Below are 25,687 nucleotides of genomic sequence, written 5' to 3' on the forward strand. Positions count from 1 at the left end.
TATTTCTGTTCTTCTACAGCCTCAACTGTATCATCACCAAAAAGGAAGAAGTGCAAGAAGTACAGGAGTGTTATCTCTGATATATTTGATGGGACTATAATAAGCTCGGTACAGTGCTTGACTTGTGATCGGGTGAGTAAGAAGGGGAATTTCTATAATGTGTTTTGTTCTGGATAGGTGCAGCTTTGGTTTTATAGATGCAGTTGTTTTCTGGTAACTATTCTCATGTGGCAGACATTCCTCAGAGGATAAGGCTGTTGATGCTTGTTTACTCAAATGCTAATAGCTGCTTCTATAAGCACCTTTTGTTTGAACTAACTTTTTTTCATTGAACTGGTAACTTATTCAGGGCAAAATAATAACATTCTAAGAATTGGTTTACTGCAAAGATGAAGGAAAAACTTTAATAACTTTGTTTACATATGATTTCTTCCCAATTAAGTTCTGAATATGCTAATAGCCATACCTGCTGTTGTGGTAACTTCACAACCACATCATGATAAAAATAAAAGTGAAAGGCAGAAGTCCAGTTGTGTTGCTTTAAGCCTTATTGGCAGATCGAGGCTGAGAAAATGTATCTGTGACAAAATCTAAATAAGACATTTACAAGTAATATGGGTCACTAACTGCTTTTTGCTGGTTGTCTTCCACTGCAAAAAGATAGTAGGAGAACAGCTGATTTTCTTGCATTATTTGGAACAGCACAGAAGATCACTTAAAAATAACTTCTAAAAAAATCAATTAACATGTATAGTGGGCCCCTTTAGTTTCAAAGTAGTAGCACCAAATAGTGGATATCCATGTCTTTGCATTGAGGGCAAGTTTCTCAGACACTGGAACAGGATCTCCAGGGCCATGATAACAGCAACAGGCTGCTGCTAGAGGTCAAGAATTGTTTGGACAATACTCTTGGAAATATGATTTTTAATTTTTTTTTGTGGTCCAGTGTGTAGCCACAAGTTGGACTGTGATCCCTGTGTTTCCATTCCAGTTCAGGATGTTCTATGAAGGTTTAAACGAAACCTCACTCTGATGCAGTTTCATGTCTTTATGACTCCCTGCATTTTAGAACTGAATAATATTGAGATTCTGGGTTGAGCAAATTCAATAACAATAGCAAAGTTCTGTTTGTGTACAGTTGATGTTTTTATTCTATGACTACATAACCATTAAATCTGGAATGTTATTTTTCTACCTTTTTTTAAAATGAACTCCTCCTTTAAGTGGTTAACTTGCCACCAAGTGTAATCTGTGTCTATACAACGATTTAGTTACTGATAATTTTTTATGGAAAGCAATTGCTGTTTCTGTTAAAGCTTAACTCTGTTTTATATCATTTGTTTTCTCCTTTAGTTGTCTGTAACCTTGGAGACTTTTCAGGATCTGTCCTTGCCAATTCCAGGTAAGGAAGATCTTGCTAAACTCCATTCTGCAAGTCATCAGACATCTCTAGTCAAAACAGGGTCGTGTGGAGAAGCATATGCCCCCCAGGGCTGGATAGCTTTTTTTATGGAATATTTCAAAAGGTAAGTGATTCCTACCTTGTTTTATGTATCTGTGTATTTTGAAATCCCTGTTTCTGCTCTTCCAGCAGAACATTTGTTGGTTTTCTTTCTTTTCTGTCAATGATGTTTCAGGTTTGTTGTCTCATGTGTTCCTAGCTGGTTTTGGGGTCCAGTTGTAACCTTACAAGATTGTCTTGCTGCCTTTTTCGCCAGAGATGAGCTGAAGGGTAAGAGGTTAATTACATGAATGTGCTGCTTTTTCTTCCAGTTGTGATTTAAAAAAAATAAATAAAAAAAATAGTATATTCTTTGCTTTATGCAATTAAGCAAAGGCTACCTATTAAACTCTAATACAGTCATGCCTTTCTTTTATGCGGTCAAGGTAAGCTGCTCAGTCACTGGAATATTTAGGCAAGAAATTCTGATGAAAGTTGCTTTAGGAATGTGAAGTGAATCTCAATTTACTGTGATTAAGTGATATCAACTGTAAGGTTCATCAGTATTTCAAAAAATATTGTTGTCATTCTTATAACCTTAATTTGGTATAGGCATTTTTTTTTTCCTTTCAAATTATATAGCATCATCTCTTCAGACAGCATATGCTGTGTTGCTTTTTAGTTAAAAGCATAAAGTGTAGGACCTTTCTACTTAATTGATGTGTCAACACTCTTACAGCAGTTAAATATCGGATGCAACCGGAAAGACAAATTCTCTTGAAGCTTTTATGTGTCCAGTGTTTGCACTTGAAGGATAGCTGTGTGGATCTAGAGAGTAATGGCTGTTTTTCTCCACTCTGATGTTTGCAGGTGATAACATGTACAGCTGTGGAAGGTGTAAAAAGTAAGCTAGCTTTTATCTCTGTTTGTTTTAACTTGTTTTAATTTGAGTGCTTTATTGTTTCTGTTAATCGGGAGAAATTTATTTTCTTGGTTACGTCACAGCACTTCTGATCTTTTTATACTACTCTGTTCTGCCAGAAGTTTAGTATTACAAAGGTGCTGTAGCTGGGAAACAACAATTCACTGTACTGTGTTGCAAACCAGTGTGGTAAATTCATTTTTGATTCTTACAATTTGAGACCAATCTAATGATAAGTCTAATTTTTTTTTTTTGCTTAATGAAATAAAAAGCTTTTAGCTCTGTATTACTGAGAAGCTTCCATTGAGATGTAACAAATGATAATGATAATAAATGAATATCTGTATTGATAGAAATATACACATGCACTTTCAGTGGTCCAAAGGCTGTTCAGAGCCTTGTATGGAAAAGGAGCACTCTTCATTGCTGTGTAACTAGTGATCTGCTGTAGCTAAATTCTTAGTAGGATTCTTTTTTTCCGTTTGCTGAATAATCAGCTTGAAGTTCCTTTATGCTAAGACAAACTGTTAGAAGGAATTTGGTTATTTGTAGTTACTGCTTTGAATTTTTCAGCAGTACAGATTGTCCTTTTCTTCTGGAACATTGTTCTTTATATCATTTTTGCTATTTCATGTCTAGCCTACACTCTAGAAATATTTTGTCTTACTAATGTTCAGCTTAGATTTTCATTGTCTTTTGCTGGTCTAACACACACACACACACAGAAAAAAACTTTCTTAGAACTAAGTGTGGATTAATCTTTTCTTTATCTAGGTTAAGAAATGGAGTGAAGTTCTGCAAAGTGCAAAAATTTCCAGAGGTACTGTTACTACTTACACTTCATAGCGCTTTTTCTTCATGATTAGTAGTGTGGTAAGGTTAATGAGTTGTATGTGGAAAATTGTGTTTATAATGTGACATGATGAAAGTGTATCTTTGTGAAGTGAGAAACATTACATTGTTCACCTTGGAAGAATGTGAATCTGGTGCATAAAAAATACATTTGGAAGAAGAAGATATGGGTTTTATTCCTCTGTTGTTGTTGTCAGCCTGCAGAACTTAATACTCTGATCCAGTCTGGCTGTGCTATTTAACTTATGCTGTAGAAGTCTTTTTCAGTAAGTCATACTTGTAACTTTATGTACTAAAAGTAATCCGACCTTACACCTAAAAACATGAGTTAATGGCTGCAATAATCAAGAAGAATGATTGTCCCTCATGGTGAGACTGAAAATATGCCCATTAAGGAAGAGGTATGTCTTTCATTGCTGCATCGGTGTAAGTATCAGTTCAGGACTGTCTAATTATACTGATAGTAAAATAAGTAATAAAATTACAAATTAATTTGAAATTTCTTGAGCTTCAGTTGATTAAAATAATGTATCTGTGGAACACAAAACTTGTGATCAGTTTTCTCAGACCACAGAGAAAAGGGATCCTTTTGGGATGATAAAAGAGGAGGGCATGATAAATTATACTTATTAAAAATCAAACAGTAGCATTGAGTGAGTAAATCTACTGATCCTTCTTGCAGATACTCTGTATTCATCTCAAAAGATTTAGACATGAACTTATGTTTTCCACAAAAATTGGAACCCATGTGTCCTTTCCATTGGAAGGCCTTGATCTTCAGCCTTTCCTTGCGAAGGACAGTCCAGCTCAGATAGTGACTTATGATCTCCTTTCTGTCATCTGCCATCATGGAACTGCCAGCAGTAAGTATGAAGTCAATTGTTTTGCATTTATTGTTCACATCAGCACTTTTGTTTAAAAATAACATTTATGTACTGAGGTGGAGCCGCTCCTGTGAGCACCTTTTAGTGGGTGCTGTGGAGATCTGAAGCCCCATTAGAGGTAGGAGAAGTAGTTTGTTGGGTTTTGGTTTTTTTAACAGTTGAGAGGGGTTAATTTTAATGCTGGAGTTGAATTCTGTAAAAATTTTATTTAAAAAAAAAAAAAAAAAAGTTTCTGAAATAGTACATGAAAACTTGATATCCTAATGAAAGTAAATGGTATAAATAACGATAGCTACCAGCAGTTAGTTGGCTAGCTATTCTACTTAACTATTGTTTGTCTAGAGGTTTTGATGCTTTGTATACCTTACTTTCTTTGAAATTAATTTCCCAAAGCACCACGAAGATGACCATTCTTTTGGATGATCTCTGTCAGTTAACCCTGCAGTAGGGAGTGTATTGTTATGAGTGTAGCATTAGCTTCTTAATGCTTTCTGTTGGGTTCATTTCTAGCACTTTCAGCATCTTTAAGATACAGAAAATCAGAGAAAGAATGGTTTAAAGCCAGAAGCCGTAAACTTAAGAGGCTTTCGTAAATGTTACCTCATCCTTTCTGTTCCCCAAACTTGAGGTGTACAAAAGGTTGGCTTTTTTTGTAGTTAATCTGCTTAGCATGAAAATGAGATAAGATGGCAACCTTGCACACTACCTGGTAACTCTTGGTTTTAATACTCTAGGTGGACATTATATAGCTTATTGTCGAAACAATTTAAATAATTTGTGGTATGAATTTGATGACCAAAGTGTCACGGAGGTCTCAGAATCCACAGTGCAAAATGCGGAAGCCTATGTTCTCTTCTACAGGTAAGAAATTAAAAATATGATGATATAAATATTAGTCAGTTATGTTAAAAAAAAAAATAATAATAATTAAGCAATTAAGTCTTTTCATTCAGCTTTCAGAAATTAGCTGCTTTCCAAGAATCATTAGAGAAGAATTAGACCAATTAGAAAAGCCTGTATTGGAGAGAGATGTAATTCTTTGATTATGTCCTTAACTCTTGCTTGATTACTTCTAAAACACGTACACAAGTTAAAATGAAAACTGAATCCGCATAAATAAAAACATGTTGAGTAGAAAGAGCTCTAAGAGATTCATTACTAGTTCTAAGAGCTGCGTAGTTTTCAAAGAGCAGAAAAGAGTTCTGCGTTAGAGATTTAGCACTCTGACTATTTGAGCTCTAAATGGAATCATGGAAACTCTTTAGCAGATGGGATATGGAACAACAGGGATTTTACTGTGTTATAATTTAATTTCAAGGAGTTTATAGGCTGGCATTTTCCTGAAAGTCAAAATGAAAGGCGAGAAGTCATGTTATAATCATCTTCATTCTAGGGAATTTTGGTACTTGAGCTAATAAAAGCAACTTACCAGAAATTCAGAATTTGAAAATTGAATTATTAGCATCAAATTTCCCTGGATAGCTGACTGCAAAATAGCTTGTGTCAGAGGTGCAGAAGAAATAAAATGTGTTCTGATAAAATTTCTACTTCTACTGGGGTTGTGCATGTCTGCCACCGTCTGAGCTATGCCTTTGAATCTGACTCAGAAGGTCTTCTAAAAGAAATGCAGAAGTTGTGCTGCATTGCCAAGAGAGAACAGTTGTTCTCTCGTGGACAAATGTATTAAAATAAAAGAAGGAAAGAACACTGTTCTTAAGGTTTGCTTTTAAAAAAGAAAGAAGCCACAAAATGCTGCCACGCATTCAAAATAGCAAAGTGCTGAAAAAATATCTAAAAGGTTTGTTGGCAGTATGTATACTCTTTAAAATTATATCTGGAAAATATCTATGGCATGTAATTCTGTAATGTGACCCTCTAAGTTCTTTGAGGTGTGTTTTGATGGTGCCTTTACATAGGAACAGTATGAGAGATTTTTCAAGTTAAGTAAACTAAATCACAGTAGTAAAACTTTGAAGTACATCTATAGCCCTGGTAATTACTTGAGCGTCTGTTTTCTTTATCCACAAAGTAAACCGTCTGCACTTTACACGAGAATGTATCCTTATGTAATGATTATTATTTCTGCAATAGAAAGAGTAATGAAGAAGCTCAAAGAGAGAGACGGAGAATATCAAGTCTACTGAATATGATGGAACCAAGCCTTCTGCAGTTCTACGTTTCAAGACAGTGGTTAAATAAATTCAAGACTTTTGCAGAGCCAGGACCAATTTCAAATAATGACTTCCTTTGTATGCATGGAGGTGAGACAGTAACAGCATAATTTAAGAAGAATTTGCCCGTCAACTTGTAGTGATGTATATTTGTTTCAATTAAGTAAATCATTATAGAATGGCTTGGGTTGGAATGGATCTCAATAATAACAAAGCTCCAACCTCCCTCCCGCAGGCAGGGCCACCAGTCTTCCCATTTAATACTAGACCAGGCTGCCCAGGGCTCTATCCAACCTAGCCTTGAGCACCTCCAGGGACAGAGCATCCACAGCCTCTCTGGGCAGCCTGTTCCAGCACCTCAGCACTCTCATAGTAAAGAACTTCCCTCTGATATCCAATCTAAATCTTCCCTACTTCAACTTAAAACCTATTCCATGTGTCCTTCCGTTATCTACTTTTGTAAAAAGTTGACTCCCCTCCTGTTTGTAAGCTCCCATTAGGTACTGAAAGGCTGCAATGAGGTCACCCCATCAATGCCAAACTATGTAATTAAGTAATTTAGCAAGTTTACATTATGGCTACTTATTCTTAATTCCTAGGTAACTTTTACTTCTGTTTTTTCTTTTGTTTTTTAGTAGATGTCTAATTGGAAATCATAGTGTATGGAGTCCTCCTGTTGTTTTTTTTTTCTCTACATGCTTCATTTTGTATTTAAGCATTTTGTATGTAAGCTTTCTTGTTCCTCTTAGGGAGGAACAATTTGCCTTATCTGCTTTTTTTCAGTAAACTGTTATATTCCCATTTTAAAAATCCTGTCATTTTGACATCATGCACAATGTTTAGGTCTGCCAACATTTTTCTTAGCTGTGTGCTAGAAGCAATGGAAAGGTTTTAAATTGATCTGTTGGAGAGTGTCCAGTAGATAGAAGTGTTGCAAATAGAGTAGTAGATGTAATATTTTGTATGGGAGCATAAAAATTTGTGCTAAGGGCTAATAAAATTTAAATATTACAAGAAAACCTATTTTATTCTTATACCTATTCTCTAATATAAAATGCACCTGTGTTAGAATGGCATTCAGAGATGCTGCACCTGCTGTTGAACCAAACTTTTAACGTATGGATATTGTGCCCCTGTAGTCATTCATAGTATGTGTATATGGGAGCCATTGTGGCTGTGCTTTTCCTTCTGTGTGATTACAGCAGATGACTCTTCTTGTACTGGTGCTATAGCTACTAGATTTTCCCTTAATCAGAGAGTTCTGTTGCTGCTTACAATATGCTTCAGCTCAACATTTCTGATTCTGCAAGCCCCTCTATTTCTTCCTGCCTCAAAATTTCAGTGCTTTCAAGGATTTGTGTTGTTTGAAGTAATTAAAAAAATGCCTATGGCAAGTAAATTTTGAGTAGACTCTTATGTAACTTGTTTACTTGCTTAAACAATAATTCAGCACTCCTTCCATTGTAACTGCGTACCTGAAGAAGCATTTTGCAATCAGTATTTTAAGAAGGATTCTAGCCTTCTAATTTCTCCTGCAGTTTGCTTCTGCTTTTTTAATTAACTTTTTAACCTCATAAAAAACCTGGTTAAAGTGGTCTTACTGAATGCAGTAATGTGTTTCAGTATGATACAACTTTTTTATATAATTTCTTTGAATTCATTGAAAGCAGGTATTGATGTAGTAAGCTGTAGAGAAAACTCTCTCCCAAAATGTCTTAACATGGAATTTGTAACACTTGTCTTTTCTGCTTCTGCAGGTGTTCCTCCCCACAAAGCAGGCTTCATAGAGGACCTAGTTGTAATGCTACCTCAAAATATATGGGATAATCTGTACAGCAGGTAAGTTTTGTAGTGCAACTGAAAAGATCAGTGATAGAGTTTGAGAGAAAATACGTGCCAAACAGCACGGTAAGAGTTCTACAGTTAGTGCAATTAGTATCTCGGGAAAACTTGTGGACTCATCAACCTGCAGTCTTAGTTGAAGAGCAAATATGTTCCACGCAGCACAATCAGACTTGAGAGTTAGTGGCTCAGAAAAATACACGTACTCTAAGCACAAAGCTAAGTGAAGGGATGGAAAGCTGCCAATTTATATAATTTGCTTGTGCAAGGTAATTCTAGAAGCCAACATAGAGTGGTACTGGGATAATGCTTGAGCTTTAAACTAATAAACATGTATGGTATGTGCAAAACGTTTCAAAGTAGGTCAGAAGAAGTATGCTTTCATGAGGTATTCTGAGAGAACTCTCTGTATCAGCTTAATGTTCTCTTATTGGCTGGAAACAACTATTCTTCTATGTTTGCTTTGAACGTATGGCTTCAGCTGCCAGTACCAATGGTTCACATTGGAATATTCTTATCTCAACAAGTTTTTCAGCGTAACCTTTGTGCTGTAGAAATGCATCTCTTAATACTGCTGGACATTCGTGGGTATTTTCGTCATCGGATTTGTAGTTTCCAGACCAGCCAGTGCTGCCTGTGTTCCTAACAGTGCATATATACTTACATTTCTATATTCTGCGCTTCTCTGTAGCAGCAGTCCTGAAAACTTTCATGTATGGAGATGTGCACAAAAAAATAAAAGCAGGAGAGATGCGTGGAGAATAGCTTCTTAAGAACAAAGCTTAAAAAATGTTGGACACCAGTGTTGGGATAGCAGTGAACTGATGAAGAGCTTGTTGTGGAAACGAGAAACAGACTACTTCCATAAGCAGTTTCTTAGAGTTTTTAATATAATCACGCGTGGTGTGTGTATGTATAAAACAGAGTACTTGCTCACCAACATGCTTTTTTCCGTTAATACCTTTAGAAATGTATGATACGCCAGGATGGTTTAACTGGCCTTTAGTAATAAAAAATTGGAATATGATTGTTTTAGGATTAAGTACAAAATAGTACTAGCAAGATAAATGATGGCAATTGTAGTGTCACTGGCTTGTATCAGAATTCAAATACATGTTGAAAGAAGCTGACACTTGTGATGTCTACAGGTACATGATTCTTTTTACATGTTTTCCACAATGTTAATATTGTTTTCTTGTTTTTTGTAATTAATTTATTTTTACTGTCACTGCAGGTATGGAGGAGGACCAGCTGTTAACCATCTGTATGTTTGTCATACCTGCCAAATAGAGTCTGAACGACTCGAAAAAAGAAGGAAAAATGAATTGGAGATGTTTATTCGGGTAAAAAAGTAAACAGTTATTATTTCTGCTTTTCGGCATCATCTGATATTTGTCACTTGACACAAGTAGTTGTCAAAATTTCATAGGCAATTTCTTTAACAAATGAACTTTGCTAAGCGTGCGTATACCTGTACAGAATCATTTTCTTTCTTTTAATAACCACGTTCTTATGCTATCACACACGATTGTTAATACAGAAATACACTTTAATAAAAAAGCAATTTAAAAAACATGAAATATTTTCTCAATAGTGTGGAAACTGAACACAGCCACGTAAGTAACTTTTCTTCATACGCTGGCAGTGATCTGTTCTGTGCAAGTTTCTAAAAAGAATAATAATAAATAAAAATCAATTAAAGTTTTAGGAAATTTGAGGCTTTAAGAAATTTTTTTTGTTAAAAAAACTTTTTTTTTTCCACTGATGTGATTAAGTCTGAGACTCTGCCTGTAGCTGTTTTTTGTGATGTTGCCTTGCAAGAGAAACATGAACAATTCAAACTGATGTTTTTATTTCTTTTATTTATTTACTTTAATTGGAACAAGAATCTTAACGTGTTTTAATCTAAAGCAAATAAAAAGTTGTGAAAAGTCCCAGCACATGAGCTCATTGGGCCTGTTCAGACTATTGGTAGAAAAACAAACATGACAGTATAGTTCATCACACAAAGAAGCCTTACTTACAACTGATAGCAAATCTTTAAAAACACTTTTGTTTTACAAAATAAACTTTTCAGCTTTCTTCTCCTGTGTGAAAGTTCAGCCTTTCCAGTAATGCTGTAATTATCCAGTAACATTTAACTGGTGTGCTTGTGCTTAAGAACCACTCTGCTCTTGTTCTCAGGAGAAAGTTCTTGAGTAGAGAACAAAATCATTTTTTTCAGATGAAGGCTACCACTGCATCAATTTCACCTCAGGAATTCACCAAGGAGATACTGTCCTGATGGCCTGTAGTTCTTCAAAATGTTCTGTAGCAGAATAAAACTATGTTGTTAATAGTTTAGAGTGGTTGAAAGAGTTTAAAGAAACAGAAGCTAGAAAAACAAAGCTCCTTTTTCCTTCCAGCTTTATAGGGCATTCCAAGAAGAAGAATCTCCCTCAACTTTTTACTGCATCAGTATGCAGTGGTTCAGAGAATGGGAGGAATTTGTGAAAGGAAAAGACAGTGGTAAGCTGTGCTTCATTTCAAAATACCAGTTCTTTTCTTATTTCTTGCTGCACAGTGGTAATATTTTTGCAGGTTGTTTCTACTTTTGTATAAAGATGGAGGAATAACAGCAAGAGAAGGCAACAAAGGTTCTTAGAACAAGCATCTAAGACATTGGTTTCACAGGTTGTAAATATACCCAGGAATTAAATTACAAAGTACAGTCAAATGTTGGTTATTAACAGGAATGGATAATGGGATAGCTGTGGAAAGAACATTATGTTTGTGCTGGTGTGGAGGGCGGTGGTTGTTGGCAGCAGCAGGGATACAGATGTGAGGGAGGATGTATTTTGCAGTACAAACTGATAAATAATGCTGCAGCTTCTGCAAGAAAGGTGATCTCACTGGCACAGCAAAAACCTATAGATAACAGAGTAACAACTATAACAGTACAACTGGTAATCTTCAGGTGCCTCTAAAGATCTGGAAGTGTTGGTAAAATGTTTTATAATCTTATCTGAGTCTGCTTTAAAACAGTTTTGCTAGGGTTAAAAATGAGGATTAATTTGTGTTAGATGTTGCTTGAAGGCTTACTGTGATCATAAATATTTTGGAGAACTTCCTCTTAATTAAAATTCTGGTTATCTGTTAACAACTGAAAACATACTGTGCGGCAGTACAAAAAGCAAGCAGTAGGCAAACTAGCGATTTCTCTTTCCGTTTGAAAATGAAAACTCCAATCTGCCTTTTGTTTTTTGCACTCTTCCTAACCATCCTTTCCATCCTAATAGATCCCCCTGGTCCCATTGATAATGCTAAGATTGCAATAACAAAATGTGGAAATGCTGTGCTAAAACAAGGTATGTGTCTCATATTAGTGCAACGTTGGGCTCCTTGTGATATATTTGCTCAAGTTCAGTGACTTTATTATGAATTCTTATCTTTAATTGTTATGGTGAAATGGTGATACCTGATGAATTTGCATTGTTTGTTTTCAGAACTAAAGACTAAATTAGGAGTGCAGTTGAGAAATGTGCAGTTATTCAAAGGTTCATTTTTTTTGAGAGAGAGAGAAATATGCTTTCAAAGAATGAATATCTGTAATAGGCTAATCCATATGCAGATGAGAGTTTAAAAGGAGACCCATAGTAACTTTAAAATGTGCAAATTTTGTTTTTGCCTTTGTATCACTTTTGTTTTTGTTGGGTTTCTCTTCTCTTAGAGTTGTTTGGTAAAACATAGAGGGGTAATGTGCTGATCTTGCGTTGCCCCTTGCTCTTCTAAAAGTTTTGGAGAATCAGACAAGACAGTTGGATGCTGACCTGGGATGGCAGAGAATCCTCTAGCCAGAAGAAAGAGATCATAGACAGAGACTTAAATAAATAAACAAATAGAAGCCAGGCTGACTCATTGCACTGCCACGTACTTTTATTCTTTATGATCACTATTATTGACACACAAACCTTGAATCCTTGCAGTTTACATAGTAGTGAATGGGAGTTTTTGTTAATATGAATCCTTCCATACCAGGAAGCAGTGTCACAACTCTGAGATCTATCAGTTATTAGCTTGGTGGATGCATTTCAGATAAAATGCTTCATGTGTTTTGTATTTAGGCTGTGTTAAGTACTGGATAGTTTTGAGAGCAGGTAGGTTGTAAGAATGAAGAAATATGTTTATACAGAAAAGTCCTTGGGTTTGGTAGCTGGCATAGGAAAAAGTGTAAATTAGATTATTGTTAAATTTGAAATATATTCTTCTTTCTTTTTGTATCTGTTACAAGCTTCAAAGAGTTATGGAAATAACTATTTTAAATAGTAATTAGAACTTCTAAATGTTTGCAGGTGCAGATTCTGGACAGATATCTGAAGAAACGTGGAATTTTCTTCAGTCAATTTATGGTGGAGGCCCAGAGATTATACACAGGCCACCTGTTCCTACAGTAGAACCTGATATCTTGCAAACAGAAGAGAAGATTGAGTTAGAAACTCACTGTCTGTAGCTACTGAGGAAAAGATTAATTTGTATGGAATCCAGCTTCCTTACAAAATGCCCAAAATACATTCCTAAAAGTTTTATTCTCTTGTCTATTGGAGGCACATCTCACTGGGCATTACATTAACTACAGAAGTGTAAGTTGAAATATACATTGGAATTTGTTTAAATGAAGACTGTTTCTCTGTTTTGGAAAGTGTGTAGTTTGTTCTTCTTGGAGTGTTTGGTGAGTGGAAAATACTGTCATTTCTGGACTTTTCGGTGTAAGTCAAAATCCTGTTATATCCTTAGACTTGAAAAATGGGAGCAAAGTTCTAGAGATATATGTAACCCTCCTGATTGGGCTTCTGATACCCACAAATGTCTGCCTTCTTAATTGTAAAGTCTTGACAATGCTAGGTATAAGGAGACTATATTCTAAATGGATTGCAATCAATGATAAAGAAAAAGGATTTTAATGTCTTAAATGCTCAGGAAAAAAATTCTCACTTATTTTGCACTGTAAGTATATAAAATGAGTGACATCCAAATACTTAACATATTTGAATGGATCAAACATTAACGTAGATTGAATATTGTTTTAGTCGGCGAATGTCTTAAATTATTACCTGCTCAATTTTGCATCGTTAGGCTTCTGTAACTCTATAAACCTGCTAGCGTTAATAATATCTGTGAGAAAAAAGATATAGTCTTCTCTAGGGTAATGTTTGAGAGCATGAAATGTGAAATGTAAAATGATTATGGACATGAGTGATATAAATTTTGGAAGTTAAATTGTCTGGTCTCTTGGATTATATTCACAGATAGTTGTTTTGTTTATTGGCATGATGATCTATAATGTGAAAAGCTGGATAAAATGTATATATTGCAAAACTTCACTAAATGAATCAGATTGGAACGCAGAATGGCACTTACTCTTTTCTTTGCCTGATAGTTACCAAATAAGCAGCGGTACTCAAGGCTACTTGTTTGGTTGTTTGTTTTTAAAAAACAAAAAAGAGAAAAGGGGCTGGATGGGGGCAACCAACCTTAATGTGGGGAGGGGTTGGGAGCCTGCTCAAATTTTTTCATTTATTTACATCAGTTACATCACTGTGAAAACCTTGGAGTAATGCTGTGATGTTGTCTCCACACCCATATATTTCCTGGCTACTTTACATTGAGGCAATGACGTGGACAGTTGCATAGCTTGAGTGAGAAATACTGATATAATGCTCTTCTGGATGGTTTTATATCTAGTATGAAATGAAACTTGTGTTGTACTTCATAAAGTACTTAGAGCCATTGTGGTTAGAAAGCTGCCTATAAGAGTCCCAGTGTTCTATAACCTAAAGTACTTCACCATGTTGCTAATGTGTTGTACAGAAGGTTCTGTCTGAAATCCCATCTGTAAATCCCAGTGTTTTCCTCAGCCTACCTGAGAAGTAGAGCTAAAACCAGAACACAGTAGGGTGAATGAGAGGGGTAGATGAACAGCAGTACAAAGCCAATGATTATATCTCTAGTATGTAAGTAAAACATTCCCAATTTTAAACTTCATTAAACTTTATCACAGATATCAGCCAGCCCATCTGCAAAGGAAGAAAGGTTTGATGCTGGGGACATTAGCTTGTCCATGTCATGAAGCAGTTCTGTGTGAAATATTCTGCATATTACAGCAGATCAGACAGAGTCAAAATCCAACTGTGGCAAAAGAAAAAAAAGCAAAAAAACCCCTCAAAAACTGGATAACAGTAACAAAAGCATCAGATGCAAGGTACAGGAGGTCATTATCTTGCTCTACTTGGTGTTGTGCTTGATTGTGAGATTTCAAATGTACTGCTCCCAGTTCTGGGTGTTACTTGATAATAAATGCAAGTTGGGGAGAGATGATCTCAAAGAAGAGCTGCAAGACTCAATACTGAAAAATAGGTTCTCTTAAAAGAATGCAGGAGGGAGATTCAAGGAAGAAAACAGTTTTCGTAGATGAGTAGGAGTATCTGCCTCAGTTTCAGTAATGGTGACTTGGGTTTAGATAGGACTGTTTCTAGATTTCTAATAGTCTAGCAGTTCTGCAGAATTTTCTTTCCACTGCAGTCCTGAGCTGTGGTGTGCTTAAACCAGTAATGAGATGCTTCAAACTAGCTGAGTTGTGAAGTGCCTCTGTCACCTCAGTGACAGGCATCCTCGCACTGCAACTGTTTGTCATGCTAACAACAAAGGAAATTCCCAAGTTTGCAGAGATGAAATGTGTTTGTGTTTAAGATGGTTCCAAAAAGATGACTGCCTTGTTTTTAGCCCTTTGAGGGCTTTACGAAGGATTTTATGCCACGGAAATGGAAATAGCCTTTTAAAATAAGACAGTGTGGGAGAACTCCAGATGGATTGCTTGTGTATAGTGGAAGGCAGGCAGCATTGCAGTGTTTAAAGGAGAAAAACCTGCTCTGTGAAGAAAGATCTGATTAATAGCAGGGGAAGAATGTATCTCAGAAAGGGTCTGCAGAAATGATTTTTCTCTGTGAGCCTTTAACCAGACTTCTTAGATTGTTTGTTCCTTCGTTTCCAATTGAGGAAAGACAGCTGTGTATTTGGGTGCCAGGGAAGCTGGCATTTCAGTAAGGGAAAATTCCTTATTTGAGGCTTGGGAGTGTAGATTTGAACTATTGAAAGCCTGCTGTTCACTCTGGTCACTTCAGCGCTCTCCTCTGGAGGGAACTGCCTGGGAGTAGAGTAACTGAAAATCTGCTCTCTGCATTTTTCAGGGGTTGTTGTTGTTGTCTATTTATTTATTGCAAGTAGTTCAGCTAAATGTTTATTGGAACCTCCAGCATCCAGAAGGATGCTTCAGATATTGTGTGAAGTAAGTGAACGGTATAATTGGAGGGAAAAAGATGAACCAAAGAGCTGTTGAATTAGTAGCAAAACAAGGCACTTGTACAATATACTTGAGAGCACAGAGCTAAGTAGCGTGCTTAATGAAGCAAGTTAGTTGAAAAATTATTCCTTGTCAGTGGGATGTTTTACTGACTTATAAGCCAGGCTTCCCCTTGTTTCTGGAATATTAGGGAATGGAGGAAGTTCTAGAGATGATTACGATGAGAATTCATTTTTTTTTGTTCAGAAAACTGTTTCTGCAGGTTATGTCTGTACTAGGCCTATGTCCAAGGTTGGTGACGTGTATCAATTTGTATTTGAAATGCACAGTCTGTTTCTTCTGTTCCTCGATTGGCTGGAGGCAGTACAGTAACTATTTTTTGTTCTTCTCTGGAGTAGTGATCTTGAGTAGGTTCATCAGATACAGTTTTGTTTCTAAACAGATAAATGACTCTGGAATGCTGTAATGGGTGTCAGTCTTTCTGTCAGCCTGAAAGCTTGCTAGGAAAGTTACGGAACTCTACCAAGAGAAGATTAAATGGAGCAAAAAGCTGTTTTACTAATTCATATCACAAAAGACAAGATCACAATCAATTTTGGTAGCTGTGTATTTTGAGTAGTGTTGTCACTGTCAGCTGCTGAAATGCCTGAATGCAGCAAAAACATGTTTGTATGCATCTAACAAAAATTGCTGTAGGGTAACATCTCTGTGGTATGAAATCTGCCAAATCTGAATTGATGAGAGAACAGAAACACCCTTTGTTGCCACATGTCCATGGCTGTGATAAGGAGATGTTGCTTTAGAACTTTACTGCTCCATCTAGATGCTGTACTATGACTTGCAACCTACTATATGCAGTTGCATAGATACTAATTTATTTTTTTTCAATTTAATCTCTTTTTTTTTCAATTTAATCTCACAAAACTGCTATTTCATGTGGAAGTTCTAGTGTTTTTTGCTTTGCCTGGGAGTTAGTTGCGTAGTTAATTCTGATTGTTCTACCAATGGAGCTGTGCTGATTGAAGTTACCTTCTGACTGGGCTATCAAAATGGGGACGTCTGAAGATTGGAGCCAACAAGTCGTAGTGTTGGTCCCTAATTTGGAAGCACAGCACACTCAAAGAAGTCTATTCTTTTAGCATAGCACAACATTCAGTGATATCTGAAAGAACTTATATTTAGAGCCTTCTGTGAGTGTGTATGATCCTGTATTTTTTCAACCCCACAATGGGGTAGTTTCTTATAACTAGCTGTTCAGTTTGCAGCTTGTCCTACTGGCAGTGGGAATATCAGCATAAAGAGTAAGAAGTTAAATATGGCTGACTTTTTCTTATGGAATCTGGTGTAATTTAATGTGCAGTGCTGATGCATTATGTAAGAATCCTGCTTTTCGGAATCAAAGCTCATAAAGTAACTGGCTTTTAGTAACACAAGATATCCTATGATTTCTCAAAAGGAGTAAATCCAAGGAGCTTCTTTCTATTTGGTATTACAGATGAATGTTTCTAATCAATATTCATCACATAAGCTACTTTTGAAAAGCAAACCTGAGATTTGGAAAATGTACAAAAAAATATTCAGATGATCTGATTGAAGAAACAAGTAGATTCTTCTTATTCGCCATACAACCATTTTACACCAAACTAAGAAAATCCTGTCCCATTTATTCCTTTTGAATTCCCTGTGTACATCTGGCTTAGTGCAGTCTAAGCAGTTTTCTCACTGAAAACCTTTCAGCTCTTCGTTTTGCCCAGGAAATGAGTAAAACAAGTAGGCTTTTTCATTCTCCCAAACAGATGGCTTTTCTGGCTTCCCTCTATACTTAAGCCATCCAGAGCTGACAATTAATAGCAGGAAGCAAAGTAAGAATTCTAGACTTCAGAAGTGTCACAAAGAAGGACAAATCGCTTTCAGTGTTATTTCACCAAGATTGTCTATTTACAAACTCCATTTACTTTACCGGATAATAAAATATCCTTTTGGAGTTGGGGTAGGAAAAAGGAGGAAAAATGTAACTTATTTTCTTGCATACGTTCTGTATTAGTTACTGCTATTTAAAACACGTGGCTGGTTCTAAATTAATAGCTTCAGTTTAGCTTTCAATGACTCAACAAGGCGATAAAGCTTTTTTCCTCTGTAAACTTGTGAGCGCTGCCACATGGTAAGATAAAAATGTCCCTGTCTATAATGCATCTAAAATTACAGGTGTTTGCTTACAATAGCTGAGTCATGCTTTTCATTAAAAAAAAAGCTGGTATTATCACAAAATGTTTCTCTCCCAAAGGTGTGTCAGCTGAGATATGCAGATTAACAATAAGAGGCCATTTGTGAGAAACAGATCGCTCATAGGTTTTAGGGATTCTCATGAGACTATAAGCAAGCCGAGTCATTGGATGACTGGTTTAGGGTTGTAGATGTGAGAAAATGCAACAGGATCTTGATACTTCAATAGGAAAATCATCAGCTGAATGAATAAGAAGATTTCTGAGTTGTTTAAGACTGAATTGATTAGCTAAGAGTAACACTGAGTTGTGCCTGAGCTAGTTCTCATCCATTCCAAGATGGTTTATTAAGTTTGGGCTCTGCTGGCTTCAGGCAGAGTCTCTGCTCTTGACCAGGACTTACTGTGCAGCCACCAAAGTAATTCCACACAAACCAGTCAGTCCAATATAGCTGTCCTTGAATCAGAGCAAATAAGCCTGAGCTGAACTCCAGAGAAGAATTCCAACTCTAATCTCCCTCCTGCATGACGGTGTAGAGCCAGTGTAGATCTTGGAGCAGTGGCTGAGACCATGAACTCTGTGTTTAATAGCAACATCGGGTAGGGAATCAGGAGTAGCTTGCAGATGCCCTTCTTGGAGCATACTGGAAACCTAGCTGTCCTTCAGATCAGTTTCTCAGCTGTGCTGAATTGTGCAGTGAGCGATATTTTGACTAATGTTAGAAAATAAATGATAAATAAAAGAACACGTTTGCTTTAATAATGGAAAAACAGAGATACTATTTGTTGATTTTTAAAGGTTGAAACAGTGATGCTACCGCTGAAAGCACAAGCCCTGTAACAGCTGTCAGTGATGGACCTTATGGTCGTAGGCACCTCTATGCACAAATATGAGTTGGGCTCCAGTGAAATGGTGCAGATAAAGCAGTTCATGTTGTAGCTAACAGTGACTTTAGAGTTGGGGCTGATCTCTTTTTTAGCTTAGTCCCGCTAACATGAGGAGAAGCTGTCATTAACACCGTTTTCCTTCGGTCCGGATGTTTTTTGTTTGTTTCCTACCACTGGTGGCAAGGCCAGAAAGGTTGCCTACTGCATTAGGAATTACTTGAGGCTGCCCACAACAAAATATAGCTACTGGTCATTGATGCACAACATAACTTGGTGTGCAGAGAAAATGGTTGTGCCAAGACTTATGGTTTGGGTGGGTTATAGGAGGTAGCTGGGGAAGGGGAGATGTAGTACAGGGATGTGATGGTGCTGGCCAGGACCATATTCCTATAGGCTTAGGAATTATATAGAATCTACAGCATCCTGCAGGGCAGGAGCTGCCGGATGGCATGAACAAATGGGAAAAGTTTGAATCATGAGGACAACACTCAAAGTAGAGCCCCATCCAACCAGCGTCAAACAAAGCAGGTTTCTCAGGGTTTAAATGTAAATTTTCTTGGGTGGAGACAAGAAGTATAATAATAAGCGCAGTAAGTACACTTGATACTTTGCATGGCTTGGTTTTTTCCCTCTTTGCATATAGTTATTTTCCTCTAGTAGGCTTGCTGAGCCAAACTGCCCCGTGGGGATGGAATTGCTGGATTCATTCCAGTGAAAGCAGGGGCATACAGAGGTGGAGCACAGCCCAGGAGCATCCCCTTCATTAGCAGGAGCCATTACCAAAACCACTGCGCCATTAACAACAACGGTTGCTCTGTTATCGTCCCATCACTAGACATTATTGCTTCTTAAGGAAGAAAGCAGAGCTAACATTTAGGCACTCCTCAGTGAATTCAAAGCAAATCCTGGTCTGGGGTGTGGTTAGGCAGTATGGTTGAACTGGTTCAAACTTGTTGCCAAAAAGTACCTTCTGCCAAGAGAGACTAGCCCTGCTCCTCTGCACTGCTGGCAACACCTTTGGCTTCTCACGTGCTGCCCCTACTGTCCATCATCCAAAGCAGTTTATTTCTTAGTGGAGAATTAACACCCCAGAAATAGGAACAGCTCCTTGGTCTCTTTAGGTCTGATTTATTACTGGGTGTTCAGATGGGCACCAGCGTGGTTAGGAGGGGAGCGCGTGGGGAAAGGGTGCTGCTTTGTGTCAACAGGCTGTCAGATCAGCTCTGCTCTATTGCTCAACTGCGCCCTTCGGCAGCCATGGGAACTTGAACAAAATACAATAGATTTTGCTGTGAGAACACTCAGTTCTACTGTGAAAGCACCAGCACTTGGCTGCAACGCAATAATGTCTTCAACCGCTGCAGCTGTTGAGCTGAGCAAACATATTTCTGCACTGATCGCAGTCTGTGCTTACAGGTGCTTCTGCAATAACACCACAAAAGGCTCCGTTGCTCTTTAAGATTCGGGCACGCAGACAGAAGGCTGCATGAGAACAGTGGCACCGCCAACAACAAAAATTTCCTTCTCCCCCTTGTGGGATTTCTGTTGTTTTGAATCCCTTTGCAGGTTTTCCAAGTCAGCAAGGAGGGGAAAGTGGAAAAGCAACTGAGGTTTCTGTGCAGACTCCGGGACTGCATGGCCAGACTGGTAATTGGGGGCAATTATGGTGTTGTTAAATGGGAAAGATCCTTTCTGTACAGAAGCACAATTGGTCTGACCACCACAGCGCTTGTCTTTAAATGGAATTGATAATATTTATCTCTAGGTAACCTATTCCAGAAAGCTGATTTAGTTTAGGATTTCTCAGCAATTTGCAGAGTTGCTAGTGGTTCTTATTATAATGTTTTTATTGCCTTTCATAAGCACTTAGATAGAAAACTTCAATCTTTTGATCCTTGTTACCTGAAACTCTCCAGATACGTAAGAAACAAACAAACAACACAAAACAGTGGGTTTTTAGAGGAGAATGAGGGACACACGGTAGATCCTCTCCCATTGGGAAGAGGCATCAGTAAAGTCCCACCACATAAGCAGGCTGACTCGCAGGGAACGAGGAGGATGCCAAAACAAGACGTAAAAGGTTGATTTTCAGCCATCGGCCAGAGAACGCCGGGCGCGGAGCGGCGCTTTCTGGACTGAGCAGGGTCCTCCCGGCATCACGGCCTCCGCAGCGCGCCCTGGGAAGCGGTGCCCGCCGGCTGCCCGCCGCCCGCTCCCACGCCTGCCCGCCCGCAGCGATCCCGCCGCGCCCCGGCCGCCGCCGTGTCAGCCGCACGCGTGAGCGGCGCCGCGTTCTCCCGTCTCCGCGGGACGCCCCGCCGGGCACGCGCCTCCCGAGCGGCTCTCGGCCCTTCCCGGCCGCCTCCCGGGGCCGCCGAGCGCACCGCCCGGCGCAGCCCCCCGCCCGGGGGGCAGCGGGCAGGCCGCGCCGCCGCCCCCGCCCTCTGCCAGCAGGCGGAGCTGCAGGGAGCGGGTCCCCGCCGCAGTGGCTGGAGGGGGAGGGGAAGGAAGCGGAAGGAGCCGCCGCCGCCGAGCTGAGGGGAGCAGGCGCTGTGCGGAGCCGCCGCCGCCGCCGCCGCCGCCTGGTGCGGGCAGCACGGAGGGAGCGAGCCGCGCGCCGGGCTGCGCGGGGCCGGCCGCGCCAAGGAGCGGGCGCCAGGTGAGGGCTCGGGCCCGGGCCCAGCCCCGGGGAAACGGGGACCCGGATGGTGCCGAGTTCGGAACCCGCGAGGGGAGGGGGAAGGCGGAGGAGGAGGAGGAGGGAAGGAGCGGGGGGAAGCCCCCACGTGACCAGCGCGTGCGGGAGGAGGTGGCGGCTCGCGCGCCCCGTTCGAATCAGCTGGCCGGCAGCAGAGCCTGCTGCGCGTGCGCGGCGGCCCCGCCTCCCCCTTCGCTCCCTCCCTCCTCGTGCCCCCCCCTTCCCGGGCGTTACGTGTGTGCATGGCTGGCTGTGCGCGCGCCCGGCCTGGCACTGCGCGGCTGGGGACACGTGCGCGGCGCCGCGGCCGCCATGTTGGGTCTGAGCGAGTGTGCGTGCGCGCGCGGGGGGCCGGGTCGGGTCGCGGGGCGGGAATGGGAGAGGAGGGGAGGGGAGGAGGAGGCGGGGGGGGAGCGGAGAGGAAATCTCGCGAGGTCGCGCGGTTCCTGCGGGAGCGGGCCGGCTGCGGGATGGCGGCGCGGCGCTGGGCGTGCTGGGTAATGGTAACGGGGGCCCGGGGGGCGGGGACCCCGCGAACAGCCTCCTCCCCGCCGGCGTGCCCCGGGCCGCGCGGGAAGCGGGGCGGGGTCGGGCGCCCCGGGGAAGCGCTACTGGCTCCGCTCCCGGCCCTCCCTCCCTTCCCCCGCCCCGGCCCGGCCCCGCCTCACCTCAGCTCACCTCGCGCTGCCCGGGCCGCGCTTCGCTTCTCAGAGCGGCGCCCGCCCCGCCGGTGGGGCCCTCCAGCCGCGCGTGCCTCGGAGCCCCCCGCCGCCTCTGGGCCTGGCCTCGCTGCGCCTGGGCTGCCGGCGAGCCGGGAGAGGCCGAGGAACCTCCGTCTCCGGTTCGCAGCTCGGCCCTTCCTGACCGAAGCTGTTAACGGCCGCGGGTCCCTCGGCCTCTCGTGGTCCGGCTGCTCGGCCCGCGCCCCCGGGCCCTTCGGACGCCGCGTGGTGCCGGCACCGTCCGCTGGCCCGATACACCTGTTCTGCTGCTGCTCTCGGGTCCTTGCTGTTGGACGCCTGCCGCTCCTGTCGCAGTGCACAAAAGACATCACAGATATGATCTCTGTATGTCCCAAGCTTGTAAAATACTTTCCAGTTTCCTGTTTCACTTAGAGCTGTAATTCCCATCGTGCCTGTGTGTCCCAGCTGCCCTTTGTCTCCCAACTCTGATCGCTGTGGGAGAACATACGGTTCTGTGTCATCTTTATGGTATCTTGTGTTCTATCCCTGATGATCCCAGAGCGCTGTCAGGGGTTGTGGTCTTGGGGTTAAACTCTTCTTGTTACTAGTCTAGACTTAGGCTGATGAATAACGATAAGAAGACTTCCATAAAAAAAAAAAAGTGTTGTTGGGGTTCAGATCTCCAGCTGTGATTCAGAAGTGTGTTTGCAGTCATTATGAGATGCGCTGTAGTAGCTGCTTGGTGGTTGTAGGTGTGTTTGTGTATTTTCCACTGCTATTGCCGTTACTACTAAACTGATAACATAGAAATCATTTAGAGATCAAAACTTTAAGTGTGCTCCATATTTTGTATTAAATACTAACTTGTGCAGCCCTTAGGGACATGTCTTTTTCATGTATTTCTGCTGTACATTTAGTTAACACTTTTCCCCTTCCTAGCTGTTACAAGGACTGGAAAAACATCGGTTGAAGAAGAGGTGCTGTAGAGGAGAAAAACTCAATTCTTTAAAGGGAAAGTGTATGTAGTAAAATGTTAGTGTTAGTCAGGTGAAGTTTTCACTCAGTTGGAGCCAGTGATGAAACTCCCTTGCTGTAGAAGGAGTTAGTTAGCAGTTTCCTTCAGCACGTGGCTTCTAGGAAGTCATTCAAGACATGAATAGCTTTGCGTGCAGATTTTCTGCTTGTCTCATAGAAATGTGGTGTGTCCTGAAATTACAGGGAAGGCTTCTTATGAAGGATTGTTTCACAGTGTGGCCATATATGTCGATAAGGAGCAGCAGTTATGAACTGAAGCTGAAATTCTGATGGGTCTATTTGTTATGTTGTCCAGTAATGGCACTTCCTTCAGTTCTCAGTTGTACCACTGTAAACTGATTTTTCTTTGCATTGCATTCTACAAATGTCTAATTAATAAGAGGAAGGCAGAACTAAGTATCTTTTTATTGAGCTGTTTAGTGATGAAGTTCAATCATGTTTTTTGTCTGGAAAGTGAGAGCTAGTAAATGGGATTTTTGAATGCAGCATTACACAGTTAGTATGCAAAAATAACTAGATCTCTGTTTCACAGTGTTTAGGAGGATATCCTGTGGCCTTCTGTTCTATTGCTAAACAGTACCTGGCTGCTTTGACATCTATTGGCATTTCGAATGTAGTGTGATTCCCCATTGCTGTCTGCCACATACAGAATGGAGACTGGAGGACATGTTGGGTTCTGGTTCTGGGTACTGGAAGTAGATTGGCATCTTGTCAGTGATAGTTGCCTGGTGGCTGCAAGGTGATAAGTCTTTTGCTTTGCTCTTCTGCCACCGTGTTGGGTAAGTGAAATAAGGAACAGTTTCTTCATGTTTCAAAGTGTACTCAGGAAGTTGGAATAGAAGTCTTGGCAGTCTGTCCTATTTCCAGTTGTTTATTATCATTTTTTTTAAGTTACTCTTTCACATTTGAAAAGCTCTCTTTCAGCTCTTTGCAGCTGATCTCTTAGTGGAGTGGTTACTTTCTTAGGGCTTTCCCCAGCATGGAATGCTTTGCATTTTGGGGGAACTGTTGTTACAGGTCTCTTCAGTTGTAAAGAACCACATTTGCGTGGTTCAAAGCTTGCTGTGCAGGTATTTAGCATTTGCCTGTATTCATAGCTTTACGTTGTATGGGCATGAATTCTAGAAATGCAGTGCTGGAAGCCCTATTGTTCTCTGTCTTTTGGGTTGGTTCGAACATAATTGGATGATTCCAGGCAGATATTTATAAAAGTTGTCCTTAAAATCTTGGAACAAGGAAAAAAATCTTCTACCTCTGTAGGCAGGATAGAAGGTACAGAAGGGGGAACCTCTGTCATTGCTGGAGTGAGAAAGGTCTTAGTTTCCAAATTAAGTGTACTTTGCTGGAGATCAGGAGATCAGGTTGCTTTCTATAAGAACTTGTTTCTGATAAACGTTACACTGAAGCCTAGTATTGTTCTAGCTTTAACAACACTGTAAACGTGGCTTGTGCTTTGAAAACTGCCTTTGGTGTAGAAAAGCTTTTCTAAACATTTTATTTAGTTTTGTGAAAACCTGTTGAAATACTATTAAGAAAAGCATTAAATAGCACTTTCTTACTGGACATTGTTCTTAAAACAAAAAGCTTTTAAAAAGGTTATTGTGCATTCTCATCATCAAAGCCAAGTACTCTGTTGTGGTTTTGTAGCATAGTAGGCTGATAACCTGTACAGTCTGTGGCTCAGTCCTGTGTATTAGTTACAGGCTTGTATTTAATTACTTCTGCTTATGCTGACAATTATCATAGAGGAGTTTTTTTATATCTTCAGACCAAAAGCTTAAATTACAGCAACTGTTCTCAAAAGTTACTTTAAGCTTTTAATGCTTATAATGAATTCAGTCAAATGTGGTAATGCCAGAAGATCAGCTGTTCCAATCCTCAGCCCTTTGGAAATAGAGCAGGACTGTTCTCTCTGATGACCAAGTTCCTTTTTGGCTAACCGCTTCAGCAGCTCATAGGCCCTTGGTTAAAGTTGTACTTGATACTCTATTTAAATATTTTTGCTTTGCATTAAGCTGATGGCTTTCTGTCTTGTTGCTTCTGAAAACAGCAGACTCCCCTTGTAACAATGTTTTCTCTGTTCCATTAAGTGCTCTCTGTTTCATGTTTTCTCTATGTCTCAAACTTCATCATGAGACGTAGAATATGAACTTTGGCAAGATAGAAAATCTAATTGTTCAAGATTTTTAAGGTGTTTTTACTAGTTCAGTTAACACTATGTGAACACAAATATTTGGTTTGATTAATTGAGTGCGTATGTGCCAAACTGCTGTAAGAAGGATCAGAGCAAAAGCTTCTCCTTCAGAGAATCTGGCTGGTAGCAGGGTGGTGGGATTTTGTCTTTTCCAGCTCTGTCCTGAGACACGTCTGATTCTGTCCATAAAGTGCCATGATTTGAGCTTGATTTATAACAGTTAGAAAATATAAAGGTCCAAAAGCAACTGTGTGTTCTTGACAGTTTTCATGCTGATGCATAAATGGTAACATCCTGCTTTTTGGTTTTGCCTTTGTTGTTATTGGTTGATGTATTTACTTATATATCTGATATGGATTTTTCAGGCCTAGAGATTTCTTGGGGTGATTGTGCCATTTTAGTGTCTGTTACAGGCAAGAAAAACATGAATATGGCCCAAATTCGGAACTGGAAGAGCTGTGCAACTAGGTTACTTTGCCACTAATACTTTAAAGGAGGAAGAGAGTGCTGGAGGGCTCCC

At 40.1% G+C, this 25,687-nt stretch overlaps 2 protein-coding genes across 5 annotated transcripts in view; both read left to right on the forward strand.

Moving 5' to 3' along the window:
- Positions 1-14,284, forward strand: part of USP33 (ubiquitin specific peptidase 33) — a 32,539-nt gene extending 18,255 nt beyond the window's left edge. Inside the window, exons 13-25 of one of the 3 annotated variants that reach the window (XM_072342903.1) lie at positions 20-132; positions 1,354-1,526; positions 1,638-1,732; positions 2,312-2,345; positions 3,138-3,183; positions 3,898-4,078; positions 4,834-4,960; positions 6,191-6,360; positions 8,028-8,109; positions 9,347-9,455; positions 10,518-10,620; positions 11,391-11,459; positions 12,444-14,284. In XM_072342903.1, the coding sequence (XP_072199004.1) occupies positions 20-132; positions 1,354-1,526; positions 1,638-1,732; positions 2,312-2,345; positions 3,138-3,183; positions 3,898-4,078; positions 4,834-4,960; positions 6,191-6,360; positions 8,028-8,109; positions 9,347-9,455; positions 10,518-10,620; positions 11,391-11,459; positions 12,444-12,601 (1,460 nt within the window). In that variant the 3' untranslated portion in view covers positions 12,602-14,284. Of the gene's footprint in view, positions 1-19; positions 133-1,353; positions 1,527-1,627; positions 1,733-2,311; positions 2,346-3,137; positions 3,184-3,897; positions 4,079-4,833; positions 4,961-6,190; positions 6,361-8,027; positions 8,110-9,346; positions 9,456-10,517; positions 10,621-11,390; positions 11,460-12,443 lie in introns of all 3 variants that reach the window. The other 2 variants (XM_072342905.1, XM_072342902.1) reach the window with 2 other exon arrangements.
- A 7,394-nt stretch (positions 14,285-21,678) lies between these two features.
- ZZZ3 (zinc finger ZZ-type containing 3) overlaps positions 21,679-25,687 on the forward strand; it is a 52,807-nt gene continuing 48,798 nt past the window's right edge. For both annotated transcript variants that reach the window (XM_072343654.1, XM_072343653.1), the window contains exon 1: positions 21,679-21,752. The gene's annotated coding sequence lies outside the window, so the exon portion shown is untranslated. The remainder of the gene's footprint in view (positions 21,753-25,687) is intronic.

Source organism: Excalfactoria chinensis, chromosome 8, assembly GCF_039878825.1.
Source record: "Excalfactoria chinensis isolate bCotChi1 chromosome 8, bCotChi1.hap2, whole genome shotgun sequence".
Classification (NCBI taxonomy): Eukaryota; Metazoa; Chordata; class Aves; order Galliformes; family Phasianidae; genus Excalfactoria; species Excalfactoria chinensis.